Source organism: Aotus nancymaae, unplaced genomic scaffold (genome assembly GCF_030222135.1).
Source record: "Aotus nancymaae isolate 86718 unplaced genomic scaffold, 86718_ANA_hifiasm-v0.15.2.pri h1tg000029l, whole genome shotgun sequence".
In the NCBI taxonomy this organism is placed as follows: Eukaryota; Metazoa; Chordata; class Mammalia; order Primates; family Aotidae; genus Aotus; species Aotus nancymaae.
In genome coordinates, this window is record NW_026988442.1 from 63,968,389 (window position 1) to 63,993,263 (window position 24,875).

Below are 24,875 nucleotides of genomic sequence, written 5' to 3' on the forward strand. Positions count from 1 at the left end.
GCAGTGTCTAGAGACTTACTCGATTGTCACAGATGGGTTGCTACTGAAAACTGGTGTAGAATCTGAGGGTCTTGTTACATCCTACAGTGCATAGGACAGCTCCAACAATGAAGAAAAATTGAGTTTAAAATGCCAGTAGTGCTTATCCTGAGAAACCCTGCTTTAGGGTGTAAATCTGATTGCCAGTCCTATGAGAACTATGTGAAAGAAGAGAGCTGGAGAGTCTCAACATTCAGTATATAAACACTCTCTTAATCCTCTCCTCCCTTTCAAAGCTTTTCTTGTCTGTACCATCACCTTCTGCTATGTCTGGTGTCCCCAAGGTAGATTTCTTCTGTCATACCCTGTATAGAAAATAAGCCTCATGGCCTGTGATGAAGTGGATTAGAGGTTTCTGTTTAATTTAAACCATGTTAGCACTGCAAGTCTTTGTAGGAATGGTTTTCTCATTGTATGGTCCAAAGACCATACAAAGAATGGTCTTTGAATTCTAGTCCAAATTAAAAGACTGGTTATTAAGTGAACTTGTTTTTTGTTTATACTATTTAGAGTATTGGCTGACGAGACTGGATGACTTTGTACATTTTACTGAATGCATAAGTAGAAAAATAAGACATGAGTTGAAGATTATAAACCAAAATGCAGATGAAATCTGGCTGTTCCTATCCTTTTTTTCCTGTTTTATTTCCTCTTTTTCATTCCAGATCTTGCCTAAAGTGCTGATCTTAATCAAACATGTTTTGAGATTGCTACCTTTTCCTCATCTTTTCTCTAGAAAAGCTGATCTTTTTAGAAAGAACTAAGTTTACTTATTGGAATTCATATCACTATGGTCCCTTATTTCCCCTACCCCCAACCATTGTTTTAACTCTATTTTAATATTTACCTCTGTGTAAACAATGCAACTGGGGGAAAAGAAACAGTGAAAACTAATTCTGACGGACTGAAAAACAGCTTAAATGTATTTTTCTTGCCTCAGTTTCATCTCAAAGGACAGTAACAAAACTGGAAATCACCTACAAATTTCTCCTAATACCTTTCATTTTACATTATTTGACTGTTTAGCTAGCAAATCAAGAACATTTTATCTAACTGAAGAGAGGCAAAGTTCTGACCTTTTGTCCATGCTTACCCTGCTTTGAAAAATGTCAGCTGTATAGAGTTAGGTCCCAGGTAAACAGTATTAGAATTTGTATTTTAACTTTTTTTCTAATAAAGGGAAGAGGGTAGTGGTATTGTTTTTGGTGTTTTCTTCTGCCACCATCTGGAAAGAGAGCAGCATTAAACATCTTTTTAATTTACTAGGAGTTCTCTTCACAAAGTAATGCCCCCATCTGCTGGAGCTGTAGGGTTTTGCCTCAAAATAAGGCTGTTAAAGAAAATGATACATGATCATTTGTGTATTTTTAAATTATATTTTTCAGTCTCATTCACCAATTTTACCAAGGTTTTTGTAGGAATTGTTAGCCAATTTCATCTTCTCCTGATGTGTTAGTTGTTCTTCCAAACTAAGAAAAACTTGATATAAGTTAGTTGTTCTTGGAAAGTGGTGTATGGAAAGAGCTGCAGTTGAAACAGGCTGAAATTATTTCACTTACATTTAAAAAATAATAAAATCTTTAAATTCAGCAAGTGAGGCTGGGCATCGTGGTTCATGCCTATAATCCCAGCACTTTGGGAGGCTGAGGTGGGTGGATCACCTGAAGTCAGGAGTTTGAGACCAGCCTGCCAACAAGGTGAAACCCCATCTCTACTAAAAATACAAAAATTAGCCAAGCGTGGTGGCACACGCCTGTAATCCCAGATACTCAAGAGACTGTGGCAGGAGAATTGCTTGAACCCAGGAGGTGGAGGTTGCAGCGCGCCAAGATTGCAGCACTGCACTACAGCCAGGGTGCCTGTAATCACCCTGGCTGGGATTACAGGTGCAATTTTTTGGAGACTCTGTCTCAAAAAAAAAAAAAAAAAAAAAGTCGGTTAGACTCAGTATTGTCTCCAAACTGGATCCACATACCTACCTTGTGTATTAATGAGCTGAAAGTAAATGAATATGTATGTGATGGTGCCACTTGGAACCCCTTCTTGTTATTGATCTTGAATTCTTTCCTTAGGACTTCTGAGTTGCTCTTAGTAACATGACTTGACCTGCTGATACGGAGACCAAGTAAAGATATGTCAACTTATATATTAAATGTTAGTTAAGCTTAATTTAGTTCTTATTTTTAGATAAGTATTTATAGATAAACATTTTACAATACTTTCATATTCTAGAGGGTTATTTTGTACCAGCTACCTTACTGACCATTAATATGCAAGATAGAAAAAAATCACTTATCTGTTGCCTCTTCGACCTGTCCTTGAACAACTTCGAAACTAAATAAATAGGACATGTTCACACCTGTTTTCTTTTGTAAATGCTTTTTTTGGTGCACAGTGTTAACAGCTCCTGCTCATCTTACTAGTAAGATGCTCATAATACTAGAGTATTTTTTATTATCCAGCTGAGGTACATGGTTCTTTTTCATAAACAGTTTGAATCACTAATTCTTTTTTTTTTTCACCTTAAGGTAGCTATAGAAAAAATAATTTAAAATATATGTAAATATACTTTGTGTGTGTATGTATTTTATTTATATAATATATATATATATGGAAAGTTTGTATTAAGTGACAAATATTATGACATAGAATCCATTTTGGTTAAAAAAGTGTGTATGTGTGTATGTGTGTAGGCATGCCACATTTTTAACCTAATAAAAATTATGGGAATTGCTGGACTTCAGATATTTATTAAACCCAAGAGATTTTTTTTTTAAAGATCTCAATCTTAGGTTAAAAAAGTTTCTAGAGCTGGGCGCAGTGGCTTACGCCTGTAATCCCAGCACTTTGGGAGGCCGAGGCGGGTGGATCACAAGGTCAAGATATCGAGACCATCCTGGTCAACATGATGAAACCCCGTCTCTACTAAAAATACAAAAAATTAGCTGGGCATGGTGGCGCGTGCCTATAATCCCAGCTACCCAGGAGGCTGAGGCAGGAGAATTGCCTGAACCCAGGAGGCGGAGGTTGCGGTGAGCCGAGATCGTGCCATTGCACTCCAGCCTGGGTAACAATAGTGAAACTCCGTCTCAAAAAAAAAAAAAAAAGTTTCTAGCTATGCAATACCTTTTTTTCATGTTTTAAGTTTAGACATTATTTTTCTACTCTGAAAAATGAAATTGGCAATCTTATGCATTCATGCCTTTTTTTTTCATTTTTTTGTTGAATGATTATTTTCACTCTGTAAAGACTTATATTTCCACCTGTTTTGATGCTATAATTATTTACCATTTTTTGGTTTTAGTTCTTTATTTTAGTGGATTCAGAGCTCACGTGTGTGTGTATGTGTGTGTGTGTGTAAAATTGTGTTTTGAATTATGTTTTAATTGGCTGGATTTTGTTGTTGAGTTTCCCATATCCTCCCGAACAACACACTCCACACAAAGCTTTTTTTTGTCTTTGTTTTTGTTAAAGAGGGTGTCTCACTCTGTCGCCAGGCTGGAGTACAGTGGCACAATCTTGGCTCACTGCAGTTTCCGCCTCCCAAGTTCAAGTGATTCTCCTGCCTCAGCCTCCCGAGTAGCTGGGATTACAGGCTCATGCCACCATACCCAGCTAATTTTCCACTCAACGCTCTATTTGCTCTGTGTACTAAATAAATTCATTCTTATTTGATAAGACTATACCTGTTACCTTTATATGTGAGTGGCATCTTTGCTTGGTCTCTCTCTCAGAACTTTATACATATTATCACACCATATTTTAGCATTTTTTTCTCCCTTGTAGGTGGTTTTCAGCCTGAAGGCCCAACAAATTCTTTTTTTAGGCTTGAAATTTAGTAATTGGATTAGGATTTTTATCAATTTTCTTCTTTTCATATTTGATACATTGGTGAGAATTTAGGAGATTTTATTCATGCCAATATAGCTTTTAAGAGTGAGGTTAAAGTTAGGAGCCATGGAGAATGCCCATAGAATTCTAGCCTTGTTTTGTTCTCTTTATTTGTTTAGGTACTACTAAGATATTTCTGTTTAACAATTTTTTGTTTTGCTTTATTAGATAGACTAGAAAGATTCTCTGATTCCATTTTGTACCATTGTATCTGCACAATTCCTTATTGAAATTCCAAAGTTTCTGTACTAAACATGTATTCCTTTTTAGTGTTGGGAAGAAACTTTATGATCTTAAAAATAAGAATGTCTACCAAAAAATACAGATTGTTCACATAAATATTGAAAGAGAAGTGAATTATCAGTCTTGAACATCTGTTATACTAACCATGTTCTTTCAGAATGTATTCATCTGCTATTTCTTGTCTCCTGAAGAAAAGTCCAGTGATTACTTTGATAACTTTTCAGATATTCAGTTTTTTTTTCATGCCAGTTAAGACTAACCAACCTGATTGGGAATCAGTAGACCTAACAGCTACCACTGCTATTAAGTAAGCTGTGTCATCTTGGGCAGGTCATTTAAAATCTATATGTTCGTTTCCACTTCTATAGGTAGTACTGTTTTATTTTTTTCTTTTTTAAGGTCTTTTTCTTTACTAACCCTATGAGTTTATCCCTTGCTTTATGCTGATACTGCCTTATCTGTGAGAGATACATATCTACTCATACACCTACACCTACATATTATTTCAACAAATTGTAAGGTTGTTTTGTTTTTGTTTTTTTTTTTTTTCCAGATGGCTCTGTTGCCAAGCTGGAGTGCAGTGGCATGATCTTGGCTCACTGCTACCTCCGCCTCCCAGGTTCAAGCAATTCTCCTGCCTCAGCCTCCCAAGTAGCTGTGACTATAGGTGCATGCCACCACACCCAGCCAATTTTTGTATTTTTAGTGGAGACAGGGTTTCCCCATGTTGGCCAGGATGGTCTTGATCTCTAGACCTCATGATCTACCTGCCTCAGCCTCCCAAAGTGTTGGGATTACAATCATGGGCCACCACGCCAGGCCTATTGTATTTTTTTTTTTTAAGATAGATACTAAGTTTTATATTTGTCATCTTCCCCATAGTGCTTGTCACAGAGCCTCGTAATAAGTAAACACTGAAAATTTAGGTTAAATAGATTGAGATGGTCTGGCATTGACTTGTAGCTACTAGATTGTCTTACTAACTACAGTTTATGTAGAATAAACATTTTATTTAATCCTTTTTCAAAATGTGCTCATTTTCTATATCATTTGAACTGTCATTCTAGTAAAAATTTTTTTTCAGTTTAGTGAAAATACATCTTTAAGCAATGCTGGAAACTAAAGCCATGAGCTCATTTATATATGTATATTTATTGCCCATACATCTATACATACAGAAACACACATATGAAAATTGAGCAGATATGCCAATCTGTGGTGGTCGGTCATATTTTATTTCATTAACTATTAATTTCATTAATTATGAATTGTTATCACAGCTTAACTTATCCTGTTTTTAACTTATTCTGATTTGTCATCAGAAAATTTATATCCTGTTTACATAGCTGACAGAAGCAAGTTGAGTGCATACAGTCTGTTGCATGAAATAACTTCTGAGTGACTTATGACAATAGTATTAATTAGGTGAAGCAGTAATCTGTTTAAAACATTTTGTATCAATTAATGTATTTAACATATATTAATATACTTGAAACATATATATTTGAAACATTGTATTCATTCAACAATAATTTATTGAGCAACTTATTTTCAGATAGAGTTGGTGTGGTATTCCAAAGCAAGTCTCATGTGTGTGCCCTTGTCAGATTTGAAAATTCTGAATTCTTTTAAGAAACTTTTCTAAGTTGTAATCAGCTAATAGTATAGATAGAAGTTGTATGCCATTGCTAGTCAGCAAGCAGAGAGAGATTTGGTAAATTGACCAAACTTCAAATTTGACATGAAGGATTGTCACCAGGAGTTCTTCCAGGTTGCTTTTCCCACAAAGTTTAGGATTATGTTAGTTTAAAAAACAGTGATTAGAACTAACCTGAGATAAGGAGCTTAAGTTACTTGTGCAAACTAAGTAGAGGGTTTTTATGTTCTAAGGTAGGAAAACATTTGACATCTGAATGGATATCGAGTTATATGTAGGAATAAGTTATTAGTGTTAGCTATTTTCTAATTCTATCTTTAGATGTTAAGAGAGTTTACTAAATAGTTATCATTATTGTTGGCCAAACTGTTTGTCTAAAGTCCATTATCCAGAATCATTAAGGTAGACATAGCGGCTCTGAGTGAGGGTTTAGATCTGAGGAAGGCATCATGAGAAAGAAGAGTTATAAGTACTCAAGAAATCTCAAGAGCAGTAAAGGATGTGCTTCATAATTTTTGGAATGTATCAGCAAGCAACCCTTGGAAAGCATAGGAATGGAGAATTATGATAAGCCACTTCAGTTGAAATATGGGAAGTATGAATATACACATGATTGAGTCTTGACCTTATTTAGTCATCCTGCCTTGGTTAGCATGTAACTATAAACTTTCAAATACAGATACAGTAAGTAGTGGTCAGTGAATATATTTCAGAATTCATCCCTTCCTTTATAAAAGTATAGATTGTAGGGGACTTACTATCATGGGAAAATGCACATAGGCCATTCAGAGAGCAGACAGCTTTAGATGACACATTTTTACGATTCCTGTAATTTTTGTCCTTTGTCAATACCGAAGTAAATTGAAAATGGTCAGTAGCTTTCTGAAATTGCAGTAATGAGAATTTCCTTTATATGCAGTTGACTCTTGAACAACATAGGGATTAGGGGTAGTAACACCCCTTTCTTACCCAAAGCAGTTGAAAATCTGCATATAACTTTTGCCTCCCCCAAAACTTAACTGCTAATAACATACCTGACTGGAAGTCTTGCAGGTAACATTGTCAATTGATACATATTTTATGTATGTATTATATACTGTATTCTTATAATAAAGTAAGCTATGAAAAGATATTTAGAAAATGTCTACTATATTAGTAGACATATTTCTATGTATAGTAGATATTTAGAAAATATGTCTACTATATATAGAAAATATATTTACTATTCATTAACTTGAAGTGGATCATCATAAAGGTCTGCATCCTACTCATCTTCATGTTGAGTAGACTGAGGAGAAAGAGGAGGGGTTGATCTTGTTGCCTAGGGGTAGAAGAGGTGGAGGAAGTAGAAGGGGAGACAAAACAGGTAGGCACACTTGGGTGTAACTTTACAGAAACACATTGTAATTTCTGTCTATCTCTCTTGGCTTCTAATTGTTTTTTTTATCTTTCTTTCCTGCTGGCAGAAGGCTTCTAATTTTTAAAAAAATGTTTCTACATAGTATCAACCCTTCCTCAGCCATTTGCTTTGATTTCAGTGCCTGTGTCATAGAAGGATCCCGGTTGTAAAAGAAGCCAAGAGCAGTCTTGTATATTGAACTATTCTGCCAGCTTGTCTAATGTCAATTTGTTTCCTGGCTCTACTTCTTCTGTATCTTCCTCACTGTCTGGAAGTGGTTCAGAAGCACTCATCTCCAACACCTTGTCTTCTGTTGATTCCTCTGGTGTGGTGTTTGTTAGCTCTTAAATTTCTCTAAGACCTGTATGTTGAAATCCATCATTCCCCACCCTTTTTGCCATATCTACAATCTCTTTCATGATTTTCTTGATTGGCTCTCTAGTAAATCCTGTGAAGTCATGCACAACATCTGGACATAGATTTCTACAGTTGGAATTTGTTTCAGGCTTTATGGCTTTCATGGCTTTTTCTGTGATAACAGGGCATCTTCAGTGGTCTAATCCTCCCAGACTTCCATCGTGTTCTCTCTGTAGAGGTTCTCTTTCATAGTGTTGACACTCCTTTCCTTTGTATAATGAGCCTTAAAGGTCCTTATGACCTCCTGATCTACAGGCTGAATTAGAGACTTTGTGTTTGGGGACCAGTGGACTACTTGGGCAAAAATCTTCAGTGTTGAACTCTTGGGATTCTGGGTGGCCAGGGGCATTGTCCAATATCAGAAGAATTTTAAAAGGGAGTCCCTTACTGTCTGGGTACTTCCTGACTTCAGTGAGAAAGCATCAGTGGAACTAATTCATTAACCCCATAGGCTCATTAGGTGAATCGATTCCAGTGTTTTTGCTATTACAAGTAAATTTATTATGAACATACATGTTACAGGTTTTTGTGTGAATGTAAGTTTTTCTGTCAGGTAAGTTCCCTAGAGTGAAATTGCTATGTGGCTTGGTGAGTGTATGTGTAGTTTTCTAAGAAATTGCTGTAAAGAAACTTTTCAGAGTAGCCATGCCGTTATACATTCCTACCAGTGGTTAAATGAAAGATTCATTTTCTCTACATCCTCGCCATCGTTGAGTTATTTTAGCTGCCCTAATAAATGTATAGTGATATCTTACTATGGTTTTCATTTGCATTTTCATAATGGATAATGATATTAAACATCTTTCCATATGCTTATTTGCCACCTGCATATCTTCTTTGGTGAAAGGTCTACTTATGTGTTTTGCCCTTTTTCTAATTTGATTGCTTCTTTTTTTATTAATGAGTTTTGAATGTTTGTTAGATACAGATCTTTTGTCAGATACGCAGTTTGCAAATGTCTGAAGCTTATCTCATCTGTACTGTCAGAATTGTCTTTGAAATATTCATTATGTAGTAGATACTTGACCATTACATGTCAAAATAACCTTTGGACTAAAACTTTATTTACAGTCAAAATTTATTTAGATTATAAGGTAGATACAATAGTGGAGTGTTTGTTGTTTCTTTTATGAATGATAGCCCCAAATGAAGAAAAAATGAATGATCTTAATAGCTTACCTGATTTATATTTGATACAAAGAGGCAGATTAGATACCTGCCTTGGAAATGTGGACATTTATTTAGCTTTTCTGAGTAATGCTTTCTTGATTCATGAAGTGGGTAAAAATATCTTTTAATTCTAACAATACTGTAAGATAACTAATGTAGTTCTACAAAATAAAACGTACTGCAAAAGCGCTTTCTCTTTTTTAAAATTTTAATTAGCCTTATTTTCTAGGACACAATTATTACATAGTTCCTTGTGATTTCAGATTTTGGCCGATGGTCAAGAGCATCATAAACCAGTGTTGAGGATATTTTTTGTTGCTAAAAAGGTTTTTCCCACTCAACACTCATTAGGAAAAATAAAAACTTAAATGGAATAAGATAAAACTTTAGACAGAAAAGACTGCTAAAAGGTATCCTAAGGCAACTGAGAAGACCACTTTTCTTCTAAGAAAGAAGATGCTATTATTTAATTTTCAATTAGGAAGCCTGGAGCCAGAGCACTTTTGGTGACTGAGGACTAGGATAATACTGCCTGCTCAGGTATCTACTCAGTGATCCAGTAGGAGCCCTCCCAGGTTCCAAGAGAAAGCCACACCATCTACACACCTGATAACAGATCTTTTCTATGCATATCTTCATCTCCTGTACAGACCTAGGTCTTAGAAAAAGTCCAGTCTACCAAGGGACCAGATAGGGTTCACATCCTGCTACAGGCCCTGGTAACAAGGTCCTGTCAGGTTCTAGCTAAGCCCTCTGGAGGACAGGGCCCTTTCCAAGTCTGGAACCTGGAACACAGTTGGAAAGTCTGTCACTTGAACAAAGATCTGCCCTCAAGTTGACTTTCCTGGGTCTTGGGCCCCACTGGGATTTCACAAACTCCTGGCTGAATCTCAAGGCTAACAAAAAGACACTTTTGTCTGTGGTGGTTGTGAAATTATTGTTGCTATTTGAGCCTCCACAAGCTGAAGATCCTCCACAAGCTGAAGATCCTCCTATTTCATCTTGCTGTCTTCTTTCTCACATTATAATAATGTCAATCATTGGTGATTTGATGATAGGTCAGCTTTTCTTGAGTTTTATGAGTTGGTGGTAAAAAAGTTCCAAAATGGCTTTCACTGGGCTAAATTCAGGGTGTCAGCAAAACTGTGTTCCTTCTGGAGATTAGATGAGACCAGAATACACTTTAAAAAATAAAAGTAGTTGTTAACTTGATCTAAATCCTGGCTCTTCCATTTACAAACTGTTTGATTTTGGTCAAGATACTTAGCCTTTCTGTGTCTTCCAATCTTAAGGGAGGATTATAATAGTGGTTATTCCATAGGGCAATTCTGAGGATTAAATGAGTTGATAAATGCAAAGCATTTGTAACAATCCCTGATACCTAAGTAAACACTGCTTAAGCTGTTATTGCCTAACTGTTAAAGTACTCCTATAGGAAATAAGTGCTAAGAAAATTAGATCTTATACTCAAAGGCATTTGTCTATGAGTATGGTACCCTGGAGGAGAATTTTACAAAATTTATATATTTTTCATTAGTATATATATTTTTTCATTCCAGTTATTCATTGCCAACTTTGTTTTGGGCATTATGCTACAATGCTTGGAATATAAAAAATCCTCAATTTGGAAACACTAGCAATTAGACAATTTTGTTTAAAATAATTCTATAATAAAGAAAGAGAAATACAGGCACTTATGAGTGTTTAAACAGAGGCATTTAACCTAGTCTTTAATGATTTTTTTTTTTTTTTTGGTATGGTTGGTGAATGGAGCAAGAAAGGGAGGGTTTTCTGTAAGGGATTATCCTGGGGATGGATGGATGGGACATAAAGAAAGCATATAAGTTAGAAAAAGAAAAAGAAAGAAAGGGAAAGTGAATAGAAGATTTAATGGAAAGAGGGGAGTAGCTCTAAAAACCACTTACATGCTTGGAGGTATTATAGGTTCAGTTCCAGACCACTGCAGTGAAGCAAATATCATAATAAAGTGAATCACATGAAACTTTTCTTAGTGCATATACTTATATTTACACTATGGTAGTCTATTAAGTGTGCAATAGTACTGTCTAAAAAAATGTACGTAATTTTAAAATACCTTATTGCTAAAAATGCCAACAGACACAAAATGGAGACATGGTGTTTGAAAAATGGTGCCTATCGACTTGTTGGACACAGAGTTGCTACAAACCTTCAATTTGCTTTAAAAAAAAAAAATTACACTGTCTGCAAAGCACATTAAAGCAAAACACAATAAAACAAGATGTGCCTGAAGTGTGGTATGAGAGTGTTGAATAAGCCTGTACTTGGACAAAATGAAGCCATTAAAGATTTGGAAGGTCTTAAGGTTTGAGCATTTTTTACAGTTAAAAACTTGTATTTATTTTAATTCTAGAATAGTAGATTCTTAAGTAATCTCTTTAAGTCACTATGTTTATAATATTTATGCTGATTTTTTAAAGGATTTGAATTCGTTGAAATGAGCAGTCGTAAATCAAAGAGTAACAGCTTAATTCACGCAGAGTGCCTTTCACAGGTTAGTATGTATTTTCCTTAATCTCAAGACCTGTTACCCTGTAAAGGTGTTCAGAGAAATAGTTATCGTCTTAACTTGAATTTTCCCTTTAGCACATAGGAAGAATCACTCTTTCTATCCTTAAGGAGATATCAGTACAAGTTTATAAGAACAATCATCTGGAAGCAGAAATTTCCAAACTCTGTCAAAATTAAATGTGGACCAACAGATTTTGTTGTTGTTATGATTGTTCTCTACCCTTTATGACAGTTCATATTGGTGTTTTTAATATTCGTGTTTTATACTACAATTTGATTTTATCCTTATTAAGCCTGGGTAGTTAGAATTCTAACTTTTACTTTTTTCTTTGCAATCTAAATGTCTTTTTACCACCTTTCTTGCCTAATTGCCCTGGCTTGTACTGTCTTTAAAATGTTGAGTAGGAATGGGAAGAATGGACATTCTTGTCTATGTTTTCATCTTAGAGGGACAGCATTCAGTCTTTCACCATTATGTATGATGTTAGCTGTAGGGTTTTTCATAGATGCCCTTTATTAAGTTGAGGAAGACGAGGAACAGTCCTCGTCTGTTGAGTGTTTTTATAATTAATGTTATCAGAAGTGCATACTGTATTCCAAGGGCTGGGCATCTCTCTGTATGTCTCTTCCTTAAGAAGCTTATAGTCTAATAGGTAAATGAGCATGATATTTCTACCCTGGCATTTGTATTTGTCTAGCTTGACCTGAACTACATTTAGTTTTTAAACAAAAATTGAATGTTACTGTTTTCCTTTATAAGACTTGGCTTTCTTTTTGAAGGAAGTTGTTTAACTCTTTCTAAAAGAACAAAAAAATTTAACTGAGATATGCTGTTATGTATCTTTGTATGTAAAGTGCTCAAATCCTTCAGGTACAGCTGAATTAATTTCAATACATGTATATACCTATTTAACTTCCATGCCAGATCGCTTTGGGATTTGTGAACCTTCTAACTAGTCACTACAACTTTAATTCCTTTATATCTAGCTTGTATTTTACATACAGTTACTGCCACTAAGAGATTTTAGTGAGGTTTTGTGTATGAGTTTTTTTCTTTTTAAGGAAAGGATTGAATTTTTTCTTTTGATCTCATCTAGGTAGAAGAATACATATTATGATTAGTTTAGTGCATATATACATATGTTCTTTTATATATATTTTACAGATATTAGCTATTACCTGTACAAAGCCTATTTGTGTTATAAATAATTGCCTTTTTCAATCTTTTTTTTTTTTTTTTTTTTTTGAGACCAAGTCTTGCTCTGTCATCCTGGCTGGAATGCAGTGGTATAATCTCAGCTCACTGCAACTGCAGCCTCCTGGGTTCATGCAGTACTCCTGCCTCAGCCTCCCAAGTAATTGGTATTACAGGTGCCTGCCACCATGCCCGGCTAATTTTTGAATTTTTAGTAGAGAAGAGATTTCAACCTTGTTGGCCAGGCTGGTCTTGAACCCCTAACCTCAAGCAATCTGCCCATCTTAACCTCTCAAAGTGTTGGGATTACAGACATGAGCCATTGCGCTCCGCCCCCTTTTTTAATCTTTAAGACAGGCCTGCCACAAGGTGTTATTGTACCTATTTTATAGATAAATAAATTAAAATTTAGAAAAGACTTAATGTTTAAAATTCATATAATAGCTTCTAGAGTCAATGCCCTTATTCTTTAACTTACTTTATAATGAACAAGTATGGACTGTTTTGTCCCTAATGAGTCATTTTCTTTGCTTAGCCTCTGTACATGGAACAAGAACTCAAATTTATTTCTTTGATACATGAAGGATTAGTTCCACACTGTCAGTCTGGGAGAAGCAAATATTCTTGGAGGTTTTTAATTCCAGTCCATGGGGTCAAATCTGAGATAGCACCCTAAGGCTTTTGTCCCTGAAAGACCTCTTTATTAGCTACAGATCCAAAAAAGGAATGACTTTAATGGTCCATCTTTTTAAAGACTGCTAGATTATTTGACATAATTTTTCTGACTAAGTCTAAGGCCCTTGTTCTAAAGTAAACTCAAAATATAGCTCTTTATAATAATTTTTTTTTCTTAACTCATTCACATGCGTTAAAACAGCCCTTAAGTTGCTAATATAGCTAAAGTAAGTGATTCTCCCTCTTGTTGAAACCTTCCTAACTAAATTCTCATTCTTTCTATGGGACTTGTGATAGGTAAGAAGACCATTAATTTGATAACTTATGAAAATGATGTCAGAACTCTAGAGGATAAGAATTTAGAGAGGGTTGAATTGATTCATTAATTCCTAATTCTGACTATTGTAAATGTGCTTTCTCATTCATTTTTTATTTCATGTGTAATATTTTTATTTATATTTATTCACTTTATTTTCATCAGGTACAAAGAATTTTACGTGAAAGATTTTGTCATCAGAGTCCACATAGTAACCTATTTGGAGCACAAGTACAATACAAGTAAGTCTAGTTGTCCCTTTGACTGTTATGGACCTACTTACAGATGCCTTCCAGGTTTGCAAAAATTATTGTAACAAATTTGATATTAAATAAAGCTAACAAACCCTTTTATAGAAGTAAAAAATTTTGCCTTGTGTGTGGAAACACCACATATCATGAAGCAGAAGCAGATACAAATATATCCATAATGAGAAAGTACTTTAACTTTCAATCTTGTTTTGTTTCTGTTACCTGATACTATGAAGAGAATTCTAACCATCTGGCCCTTAATACCCAGCAGCCAGCTGTGGAGTAAAAGTCCAAAGTATTAGTAGGAAAAGAAATTTGAATCAAAGGGTCCTGAGAGTTGCCACTATTGTCCCTTGTCCCTTACCATCATAAAAATCAATATATTCCAAACTGACTACGTTTTTCACTTGAAGATTTCAGAGAATCAATACTGCTCTACTAGTTCTTTTGTATTTTTCTATTTAGGACCATTCAGAGGCTAGGACAAGTGCCCAGAGTGAAAGAAGAGAGGAAATTTCTGTGTATATTCAAATATGCCTTTTAAAACCTACAACCTAACAAATTATTCCAGCTTCATTTTGTAAAGTTTATCCTATTTATGTCATTTTAGACACTTAAGTGAGCTGCTAAAAAGAACCGCTATCCATGGAGAAAGTAACTCTGTACTCATTATTGGACCCCGAGGATCAGGAAAAACTATGGTAAAAGCTGTTGATTTCTGGTGTTTCTTGGCATGTGATGATTCTTACTTTATATAATACTGAAAATGTTTTTCATGTCATCATTTTGTAACAGTTTACTCTTTTGGTTTTTTCTTTTTTAATTATAGAAGACATGTTAAACTTTATAAATTAGGGTGGTATGTTTGAGTATAGCAGACCTTTTTTCCCCTTATTTGTCCTCCTAGTGACAAATTGTCAATTGATGTTTGTTCCAACTTGGTCTTTGTCCTTGAAGAAGTAGAGATTGCCAGTAGAAAAAGAAACTAGCATTTATTGAGCATGTACTATGTGTCTTTTTATCTGTGTTCTCTCATTTATTCTTTACATCAATGCTGCAAGGTAGGGTTTTTCCCTTTGTTGTAGGTTAGGGAACTATCATATCATTCATTCTTTTTATTTTTCCTACATCCATACTATTTATTGTTTAACCCTAACTTGCACTTACACAATTTTTCAATGCATGTTCACATCTTATATAATTCTTATCTCCTTTCCCTCTTTATCATATTTGCTTAGTTACCTCAAAAAAAAATCTTATTTCCTCTTATTCTTGTCTTTCATATCCTTTATGTAATATAGGAGACAAATTATGGGTGGTTTAACTCTTGAAAGTAGTTACTTTCAATGCTAAGTAGTGTAAAATCTGTTCTCATGTATTTTATGGAATAAATTTCAATTTTTGACTAATGTACTTTAAAAATGGATGAGAAATAAATTTTTTTTAACATTTTAAACAAGATATATTGAAATTACATTATTAAGATGAGTACATTAGGATTTTACTGTTATCACTCATTTTGAATATTGTTTAAAGTACATAAATTGAAAATTTACATCTAGATAATTTCTTTTAATATTTCACAGATTTTCACATTTATTATAATCATATTTACAGTAATTTTTTAGTTTCAAATCTATGTTGAATTTGATTTAGTCCTCATACTCAGCTTCTATAATTGCTACTTCTTTATTCTTGGTTTTTTATTATGCTTTTTCTTTGCACTTGAATTCACTGTTATTTTGGGTAGTTTTCACAAGAGGACTATATAGAGTGATTTTAAATTTCAAATTTTTAAATTTAAGAAAAGAAATTAATTTTTTTTTTATTTTAACCATTCTAATAAGTACATATTGGTGTCATTGTTTTTACTTGTAATTTCCTAATGACATGAGGCTGAGCATCTTTTCATACACTTATTTTTCGTCTGTATATGTTTGGTGAGGTATCTTATGCCCATTTTTAATTTGGGTTGTTTGTTTTCTTATTGATAGGCTTTAAGAGTCCTTTATATTTCTGATTTCAGTTTTGTTTTGCAAGTATTTTCTTAGAGTCTGTGGCTTTTCTTTTCATAATATTAACACTGTCTTTGGCAGAGCAGAAGTTTTTATTTACTTATTTTTGGGAAAGGATCTTGTTCTGTCTTTTCATATTATTAACAGTATCTTTGGTAGAATAGTTACCTATCTATCTATGTATCTATCTATCTATCTATCTTACTTACAAGATAGGGTCTTACTCTTTCACTCTTTCACCCAGCCTAGAGTGCAGTGGCATGATCACAGCTCACTGTAGCCTTGGCCTCTTGGGCTCAAGCAGCCCTCCCACCTCAGCCTCCCAAATATCTGGGGTTACAAACGTGCACCATCACACCTGGCTAATTTTCTTTAAATTTTTTGTAGAAATGGGGGTCTCCCTATGTTTCCCAGGCTGGCCCTGAACTCCTTAGCTCAAGCAATCCTCCTGCTTCAGCTTTCCAAAGTGCTGGGATTACAGAGCTGAAACACCGTGCCCAACTGAAGTCTTTGATTTTAATAATCTTCTCAGTTTTTTCTATCATGGATTATGATTTTTGTGTTGTATCTGAAGCTTTATCACCAAACCCAAGGTCATCTAGATTTTTTTCTATATATCTTTTACAAGCTTTATGGTTTTGCATTTTACATCTAGGTCTATGATTCATTTTGAGTTGCTTTTTGTGAAAGGTGTAAGGTCTGTATTTAGATTTTTTTCTTTTTTTTTTTTTGCAAATGAATGTCCAGTTGGAGAAAGAGTATCTTTCATCCATTGAATTGCCTTTGCCTCTTTGTCAAAGATCAGTTGACTGTGTTTGTGTGGGTCTGTTTTTAGGTTCTCTTTCTATTCCCTTGCTTTATTCGTTCTTTTGCCAATATCACATTGTTTTGATTACTGTAGATTTTTACTGAGTCTTTAAGGTAATTATTGTCAGTCTTCTGACTTTGTTTTTCTACAGTATTGTGTTGGCTGTCTGGATACTTTGCCTTTTCATGATAACTTTAGATTTACTTTGTACATACTCACCAAATTCTGAGAATCTTTGCATTGAGTTGATGGGATTTTGTGTTGAATTTATATATCACATGAGGAAGAATGGACATCTTAACTATATTGAGTCTTCCCATTCATGGAGTATCTCTTTATTTAGGAATTTCATCAGTTTTTATAGTTTTCTTAATAAAGATCTTATACATATTTTATTAGTTTTATACCAATTTTTTATTTGTTGGTGCTAGTGTGAATAGTACTATGTTTTTTAAATTTCCTTTTCTGAGGTGTTCATCACTAGTAGATGGCTAAACACTTGGCTTTTATATATTACCTTGTATTCTGCAACTTTACTATAATTGCTTCTCAATTCCAGGAGGTTTTTTTTTTTTTTTTTTTTTGGTCAATTCTTTGAGATTTTTTACTTAGACAATTTTGTTATCTGTGAGCAAAGGCAAGTTTAATTAATTCTTCCCTATCTCTATACCTTTTATTTCTTTTCTTTTCTTATTGCATTAGTTATTCATAGGCTATGTCTAAGAGTCAGAAATTCACTGATATTCTGTATACTGTTTTAGTATAAATTTAAAGATATTCTTCAGTAAATATTCTTTTATTTTTGAATGTTCTCTTTCATTTTTTCTTAGGATTAGAGAAAATGAATATCCAATATTAGAATATTCAGTTCTTAAATCTTTGTTTTCATTTGTCTATATCTACCATCTTTTTTCATGTTTTTTTTTCCTTCTCTAAGCATTCTACCATATGGCCAATGTGAGTTTATTTACTGCCAGTTCTATCATTTGCTTCTAATGTGATGCTGCATTTCAGTTTTCTAACAATCTTTCTTGTGTAAGTCTGGCTTAAATAGCTCAAAACATTTATTTCATAAAATAGACATTTTAAGTAGTAATTAACCTTTTTTATACTTTATTTTTAAACTGACTCATAATAATTATACACTTTGATGGGGGTAGATAGTGATATTTTGATACATATAATGTATAGTGTCAAATCAGAGTAATTAGCATATCAATCATCTCAAACATTTATCATTTATTTGTGTTGGGAACATCCAGTATCCTCCTTCTAGCTATTGGAAACTATTATTGTTAATTACAATCATCCTATAGTTACAGAACAATGATAGTAGTACAACACTATAACTTACGCCTCCCATCTTGTTATGATTTTGTATTCATTATTAAATCTCTGCCTAGCCCTCCTTTCCTCCTACCCTTCCTACCCTATCCTCTCTTCTACTTTTGACTTCTATAAGATTTACTTTTCTTGGCTTCCATAGATGAGTGAAAACACATGGTGTTTAACTTTCTTTTCCTGGCTTATTTCATTTAACATAACTTCTTCCAGTTCCATCCATGTTGCTGTGAATGACAGGATTTCCTTTTGTTTTTTTAATGGCTAAACAATATTCCATTGTGTATATATATATACATATTCTTTAACCATTCATCTGTTGTTGGACCTAGGTTGATCCATATCATAGTTATTGTGAATAGTACAACAATAAATACAGGGGTTCAGATGTCTCTCTGATGTAATGATTTCCTTTCCTTTATATAAATTCTCAGTAGTGTGATTGCTAGACCATATGGTAGTTGTATTTGTAGTGTTTTTTGGAGAACCTTTGTACTTTTCTCAATATTGGCTGTACTAGTTTACATTCTCACCAATGGTGTATAAAAGTTCCCTTTTCTTTGCATCCTCACCAGCATTAATTATTTTTTGTTTTTCTGAAAATAAACATCCTAACTGGGGTGAGATGATACCTCACTGTGGTTTCTATTTGCATGTCCCTGATGATTAATGAAGTTAAGCATTTCTTCATATATTTGTTGGCCATGTGTATGTCTTTTCAGAAATGTCTGTTCAGATCATTTGCCTGTTTTTTAAGCAAATTGGTTTTTTGCTCTTGAGATATTTGAGTTCCTTGTGTAATCTGGATATGAATCTCCCATCAGATGAATAGTTTACAAATATTTTCATTTTCTCTGTAGGTTGTTTTTTTTAGACTGTTGATTGTTTCCCTTGCTATGCAGAATCTTTTGAGTTTGATGTCATCCGATTTGTCTATTTCTTTTTTTGTTGTCTGTGATTTGGAATTCTTATTCATGAGATCTTTTCTTCGACCTAGTGTCCTGAAGTATTACAACCCTATGTTTTCTTCTAGTAGTTTTATAATTTCAGGTCTTAACATTGACGTCTTTGATCCATTATGAATTGATTTTTGTGTAGGATGACAGTGAATCTAGTTTAATTCTTCTGCATAGGGATAGCCAGTTTTCTCAGCATCATTTATTGAAGAAATTATCCTTTCCCTAATGAATGTTCTTGGCCTTTGTAAAAGTCAGTTGGCTGTTGATAAGCAGATTAATTTTGGGGTTCTCTATTCTGTTCCATTGGTCTACATGTCTGTTTTTATGCCAGTATCATGCTGTTTTGGTTACTATGACTTTGTAGTATATTTGAAGTTAGGTAGTAGATGTTAGGTAGTATGTTGACTCTAGCCTTATTCCTGTGCTCAGGATTGCTTTGGACATTTGGGCCTTTTGTTGTTTCATATGAACTTTAGGATTTTTTTCCATCTTTGTGAAGAATATCATTGGTGTTTTGATAGGAGTATCATTGAAACTGTAGATTGCTTCTGGTAGTATAGTAATTTTAACAATATTAATTCTTTCCATCTGTAAGTATTCATGTCTTTTAATTTGTTTCTATCCTCTTCCATTTCTTTCTTTGGTGCTTTGTAGTTTTCCTTGTACAAAAACTATACCTTTCACTTCCTTGATTGAATTTATTCATCAGTAATTAAATTTTTTTAGTAGCTCTTGTAAATGGGATTGACTCTTGATTTTTCTTTTAGCTGGTTTGTTGTTAGTTTATACAAACAGTACTGGTTATTGTACATTGATTTTGTAGCCTTCAACTTTACTGAAATTCTAAGAGTTCTTTGGTAGAGTCTCTAGGTTTTTCTATATATAAGATTATCTGCGAAGAGGAATGAATTGACTTCCTCCTTTCCATATTGCTCTGGCTTGAAGGTCTAATACTATGTTGAATAATAATGGGTAGAGTGAACATCCTTGTATTGTTCTAATTCTTACAGAAAAAACTTTCAGCTTTTTCTCCATTCTCTCTGATGTTAGTTGTGGGTTTGTCATATATGGCCTTTATTATGTTGTGGTGCTTTTTTTCTATACCTATTTATTGACAGTTTCTATCATGAAGGGATGTTGAATTTTATCACATTTTTTTCTGCATCCATTGAGATGATCATGTAGTTTTTGGCCTCAATTCTATTGATGTGTTGTATGATGTTTATTGATTTGCATATTTTAAACCGTCCTTGCATCTCTGGGATAAATCCCACTTATCATGGTGAATGATCTTTTTGTATTCAGCTTACTAATACTTTGTTGAAGACTTTTGCATCTATATTCATCAGAGATGCTGATTTATAGTCTTTGTTGCTGTTTTATCCTTGTCTAATTTTTATGTCAGAGTTATGCTGGCCTCATAGAATGAATTAGGAAGAATTTCCTCTGCTTGAATTTTTTGAAATAGTTTTAGAAGAATTAGCATTAATTTTTTAAGGTTTTAGTAGAATTCATCAGTGAAGCCATCCAGTACTGGATTTTCCTTTGTTGGGAGACGTTTTATTCCTGATTCTACCTCACTATTTGTTATTGGTCTCTTCAGGTTTTCTGTTTCTTCTTGCTTCAATATTGAGAGGTTTTATGTGTCCAAGAACTTACCTATTTTGTTTGGGTTTTGTAATTAATTGATGCATAGTTCTTCATACTACTCTAATGATCCTTTTTATTTCTGTGATATTCAGTGTGATGTCTCCTTTTTCATTTCTCATTTATTCATTTTGGTCTTTCTTTCTTAGTCTAACTAAGCAACTTTTGTTTTGCTGATTTTTTTATATTATTCTTTTAGTCTCAATTTTGTTTATTCCTTCTCTGATATTTCTTATTTCCTTGACTAATTTGGGTTTTGGTTTATTCTTTTGTAGCTCTTTGGACTGCATTGTTAGATTCTTTATTTGAAATTTTTCTAGTTTTTTCATGTAGGCATTTATTGGTATAAACGCTTCTTAATACTGTTTTTGCTGTGTTCCTTAAGTTTTGCTATGTTGTGTTTCTATTTTCATTTTGTTTCTAGGAATCTGTAATATTCTTAATTTCTTTTGTCACCTATTGTTTGTTCAGGAGCATGTTGTCTAATTTTCATATTTTTGTATAGTTTCTAATATTCCTCTTGTGGGAATTCTCTCAGGATGGTGGCAAAAATATTAAGGGAAAATAGTAGAGAAAGTTATAGTATATAGTCTCAAACCCTTTTGGAAGGCCTAAGGGTTTTTTCATAGTTTCAGTAGAAGTTTTGACTGACGGCAACCTAAACCTTTTACATTTAGTTAATAAGTAAAGCAAATAGCTGGAATATATGGGGGAGTTCACCTTACTAACTTATTTACTCATGTGGTCTTAAAACTAACCTCTGAGTGATATGGCGCTCTCTGGGGAAGATTGACCAGGGATATTACCCTCTAACAGTGTTTGCCTTGGGCATCGGAACCTGTGCTTTAATCTTCACTCTAGCGTTGTTGACTCAAGCCTTTGTCAGTTAAACTCTACTAAATAAATGCAAGTCTCATTGGCTAATAAGGGCCAGTGGTTGTAACTGTTTACAGTACTCTCCAGTGAGTCTGTAAGAAGCCACATGGACCCTCAGTTGAATTGTCAAAGCATAATATCTGTGTATCAGTGTACTTTATTCATCTGTTGTTGAGTCAGGGACTGCAGGACAGACCCCCACAGGTGGTGACCCTGACAGTGGTACCCAACATGGGGTGACCCTGACACCTCTTATTTTTATTATTACTTTAAAAATAAAATAGACACAAGGTCTCCCTATGCTCCCTATGTTGCCCAGGCTTGTCTCAAACTGCTGGGCTCACGGGATCCTCCCACCTTGGCCTCCCAAACTGTTGGGATTACAGGTGTGAGCTGCTGCACCTAGCCAGTTATTTTATTATTGATATCTGGTTTTATTCTATTGTGGCCAGACCAGATACTTTATATGATTAATGTTTAAGACTTCTGTTGTTTCCTAACCATAGGTCAGTCCTGGAGAATCTTCTGTGTGCTGATGAGAAGAATGTACACTGTGCAGTTGTTGGGTGAAATGTTCTGTAAATGTCTATTAGGTCCATTTGGTCTGTGGTAAAGTTTAAATTCAATCTGTCTTCACTGATTTTCTGTCTAAATTATCTGTCCAATGCTGAGAATTGGGTGTTGAAGTTCCTGTTATTTTAATGCAATCTATCTCTCTTTAGATCTAATAATACTTGCTTTATACATCTGAGTGTTTCAGTGTTGGTACATTTATATGTACAACTGTTATATTCTTTTGTTGAATGGATCCTCTTATTATTATATAACATTCTTTGTTTTTACAACTTTTTATTTTGACTGGTATAAGTATAGCTTCTCTTACCATTTTTATTTTCCATTTTCATGGGATATCTTTTTTTATACCTTAAGTCTGTGTGTCTATACAGGTGAGGTGAGTTTCTTATAGCAGCATATAATTGAGTTTTTTTTTTATATCTGTTCTACCTGTCTGTATTTTTTTAATGAGAAACTTAATTGGTTTATATTCAAGATTATTTTTGATAAGTCAGTATTTACCCTGTCATTTTAGTGATTGTTTTCTGGTTGTTTTGTATATCCTTTGTTTTTTATTTCCTCTCATTTATTTTTCCAGTTGGGTGCTTTTCTGTAGTGTTAAGGCTTGATCCTTTCTCTTTCGCCTTTATATATCTGCTTTACCAGTGAGTTTTATAATTTTGCATGTTTTCATGATAGTGGTTATCATCTTTTCATTTATGGATATAAGACTCCCTTGAACATTTCTTGTAAGTCTGGTCTAGTAATGATGGATTGCCTTAGTTTTTGCTTGTCTGTGAAAGATTTTATTTCTCCTTTATTTCTGAAGCTGCTGGGTATTATATTCTTAGCTGACAGTTCTTTCATTCTGAGCTTTTGGTGTATCATCTGTTCCCCTCTGGCTTGTCAGGTTTCTCTTGGGGAATCTGCTGTTATTTATTCTGACAATCAGCTAAAATGTAAAGAAGAAGAATGAAAAATGTTTTAAAATATTTTTTTAAAAAAAAGGATAAAGAGTTTAAAATTTTTAATTAAAAGAAGAAGAAATTCACTGTTAGTATAATAGGGATTCCCTTATAGTGACTTGACACTTTAGCTTTAATTCTTTGACTTTTGACAATTTGACTATAATATGTCTCAGAGAAGATCTGTTTGAGTTGAATCTATTTGGAGTTTTGAGCTTCAAAGCTTTGGATGTCCATTCCTCTCCAGAACTGGGAAGTTTTTAACTATTGTTTTATTAAATATGTTTTTCTTACCTTTTCCTTTTTTTCTCCTTCTGAAAGGACAATAATACAAATATTTGTTCATTTAATGATGTCTCATAAATCCTGTAGGCTTTCTTCATTCTATTTTTTTTTCTTTTTTGCCTATGTTATTTCAAACAATTTGTCTTCAATTTAAGAAATTCTTATGTTTGGTGTAGTCTGTTGAAGGTCTCAGTTGTATTTTCTATTTCATTCACTTCAGCTGTAGGATTTCTGTTTGTTTTTTTTAATGGTATCTCTGCTTAATTTCTTATTCAAATCACAAATCGTTTTTCTGATTTTGTTTAATTTCTGTCTGTATTCTCTTGAATTTCACTGAGTGTTGTCAAGATTATTATTTTAAATTCTTTTTCTGGCATTTTCTGTATTTCATTATGATTCCTGTCTGTTAATAGAGAATTATTGTTTTCCTTTGGAAGTGTCATGTTTTCTTGCTTTTTCATGTTTAATATGTCCCTATATTGATTGGTATGCCTCAGGTAGAAAAGTAAAATTGCCTTTTCCAATGTTATAGAATTGATGTCATAAAGAAATATTTATTTGTGTGAATGAGTCTGGAGTGTTGGTTTGGTGTGGTTCATTGGCCTTGGTTCTATTTGGATACAGTAGTGTGGTCTTTGTGTAGTTTTCTTCAGTTGTAATCCACACTAGTGTCATTTACAAGTGTCTCAGTGGCCTAGGCTGAGAGTTTGTGGTGGCAGTTGTACAGCTTTGCCAGGAGTGGGTTTGCTGGGCTCTTTCTCAGTTTGGGGGCATGTGCATGTATGTGGAGGGTCAACCACCTTGGGATCTGACCCTCTGGCAGATGGAACTATTAATGTTCCCAGGAGCATAGTCACATGGTTGCTCAGCTGGCCTGGGTGAACGCTTGCCAGGAGCAACTCACTGATTTGTTTCTCAGGAGATGCCTGGGATGCAGGCGTAAGGCTGCTTGACCCCACCAGAGGTATAGGAATACAGTTGCTTGACTGGCTTAGGGCCATATCTGCTGAGGGGTTCCACAGGGTTGTTTCTCAGGTTCAGGGTGCAGGCACAAGGCTATTCAGCTGGCTTATGGGCATGCCCACTAGGGGCGGCCCGTGAGGCTGTTTCTTGTGACACTGCTGCTTGGCTGGCCTAGGAACTTTGCAGCAGCATATGGCCCACTGGGCTGTTTTGTAGACCTGAGAAGTAGGCGCAGGGCTGCTCAGCTGGCCCAAAAGAGTGTCTGCCAGAGGCAACCCTCAGGGATGATGTGTAGGCCTAGGGTGTAATGCTGCCCAGCCAGCTAGGGTATGTGTCTGCTAGTGGCAGTTGGCTAGTGTACTTCTCAGGTTAGGGGCGTGGGCACACGATTGCTTGGCTGGTCCTGGGGCATGTCTGATGGGGTTGTAGGGAGGCCACACTATTCAGGTTTTGGATGTGAACACAAGACTGCTTGGCAGGCTCAAGAATGGCCTGGAGGACTACTTCTCAGACCCAGTCTGTGTTCACAGGGATGCTTGGCCTCCCTGTGCAAGTTGTGTATTCACCATGGATGGCCCATAGGGCTGTTTCTCAGGTACAAGTCATGGCTCATGGCTGCTTGGCTGGGCTGGGGGCATGCCTGCCAGGGGTAACCTTC

The 24,875-nt window shown here is 34.6% G+C and overlaps 1 protein-coding gene across 8 annotated transcripts in view; it reads left to right on the top strand.

The window, feature by feature from the left end:
- Positions 1-24,875, top strand: part of ORC4 (origin recognition complex subunit 4) — a 75,223-nt gene that overhangs the window by 24,386 nt on the left and 25,962 nt on the right. For 6 of the 8 annotated variants that reach the window (XM_064382797.1, XM_012457107.3, XM_012457105.3 and 3 more), the window contains 3 exons: positions 11,276-11,349; positions 13,718-13,794; positions 14,414-14,504. In XM_064382797.1, coding sequence (XP_064238867.1) covers positions 11,293-11,349; positions 13,718-13,794; positions 14,414-14,504 — 225 coding nt within the window. In that variant the 5' untranslated portion in view covers positions 11,276-11,292. Of the gene's footprint in view, positions 1-10,934; positions 11,161-11,275; positions 11,350-13,717; positions 13,795-14,413; positions 14,505-24,875 lie in introns of all 8 variants that reach the window. The other 2 variants (XM_012457106.3, XM_064382796.1) reach the window with 1 other exon arrangement.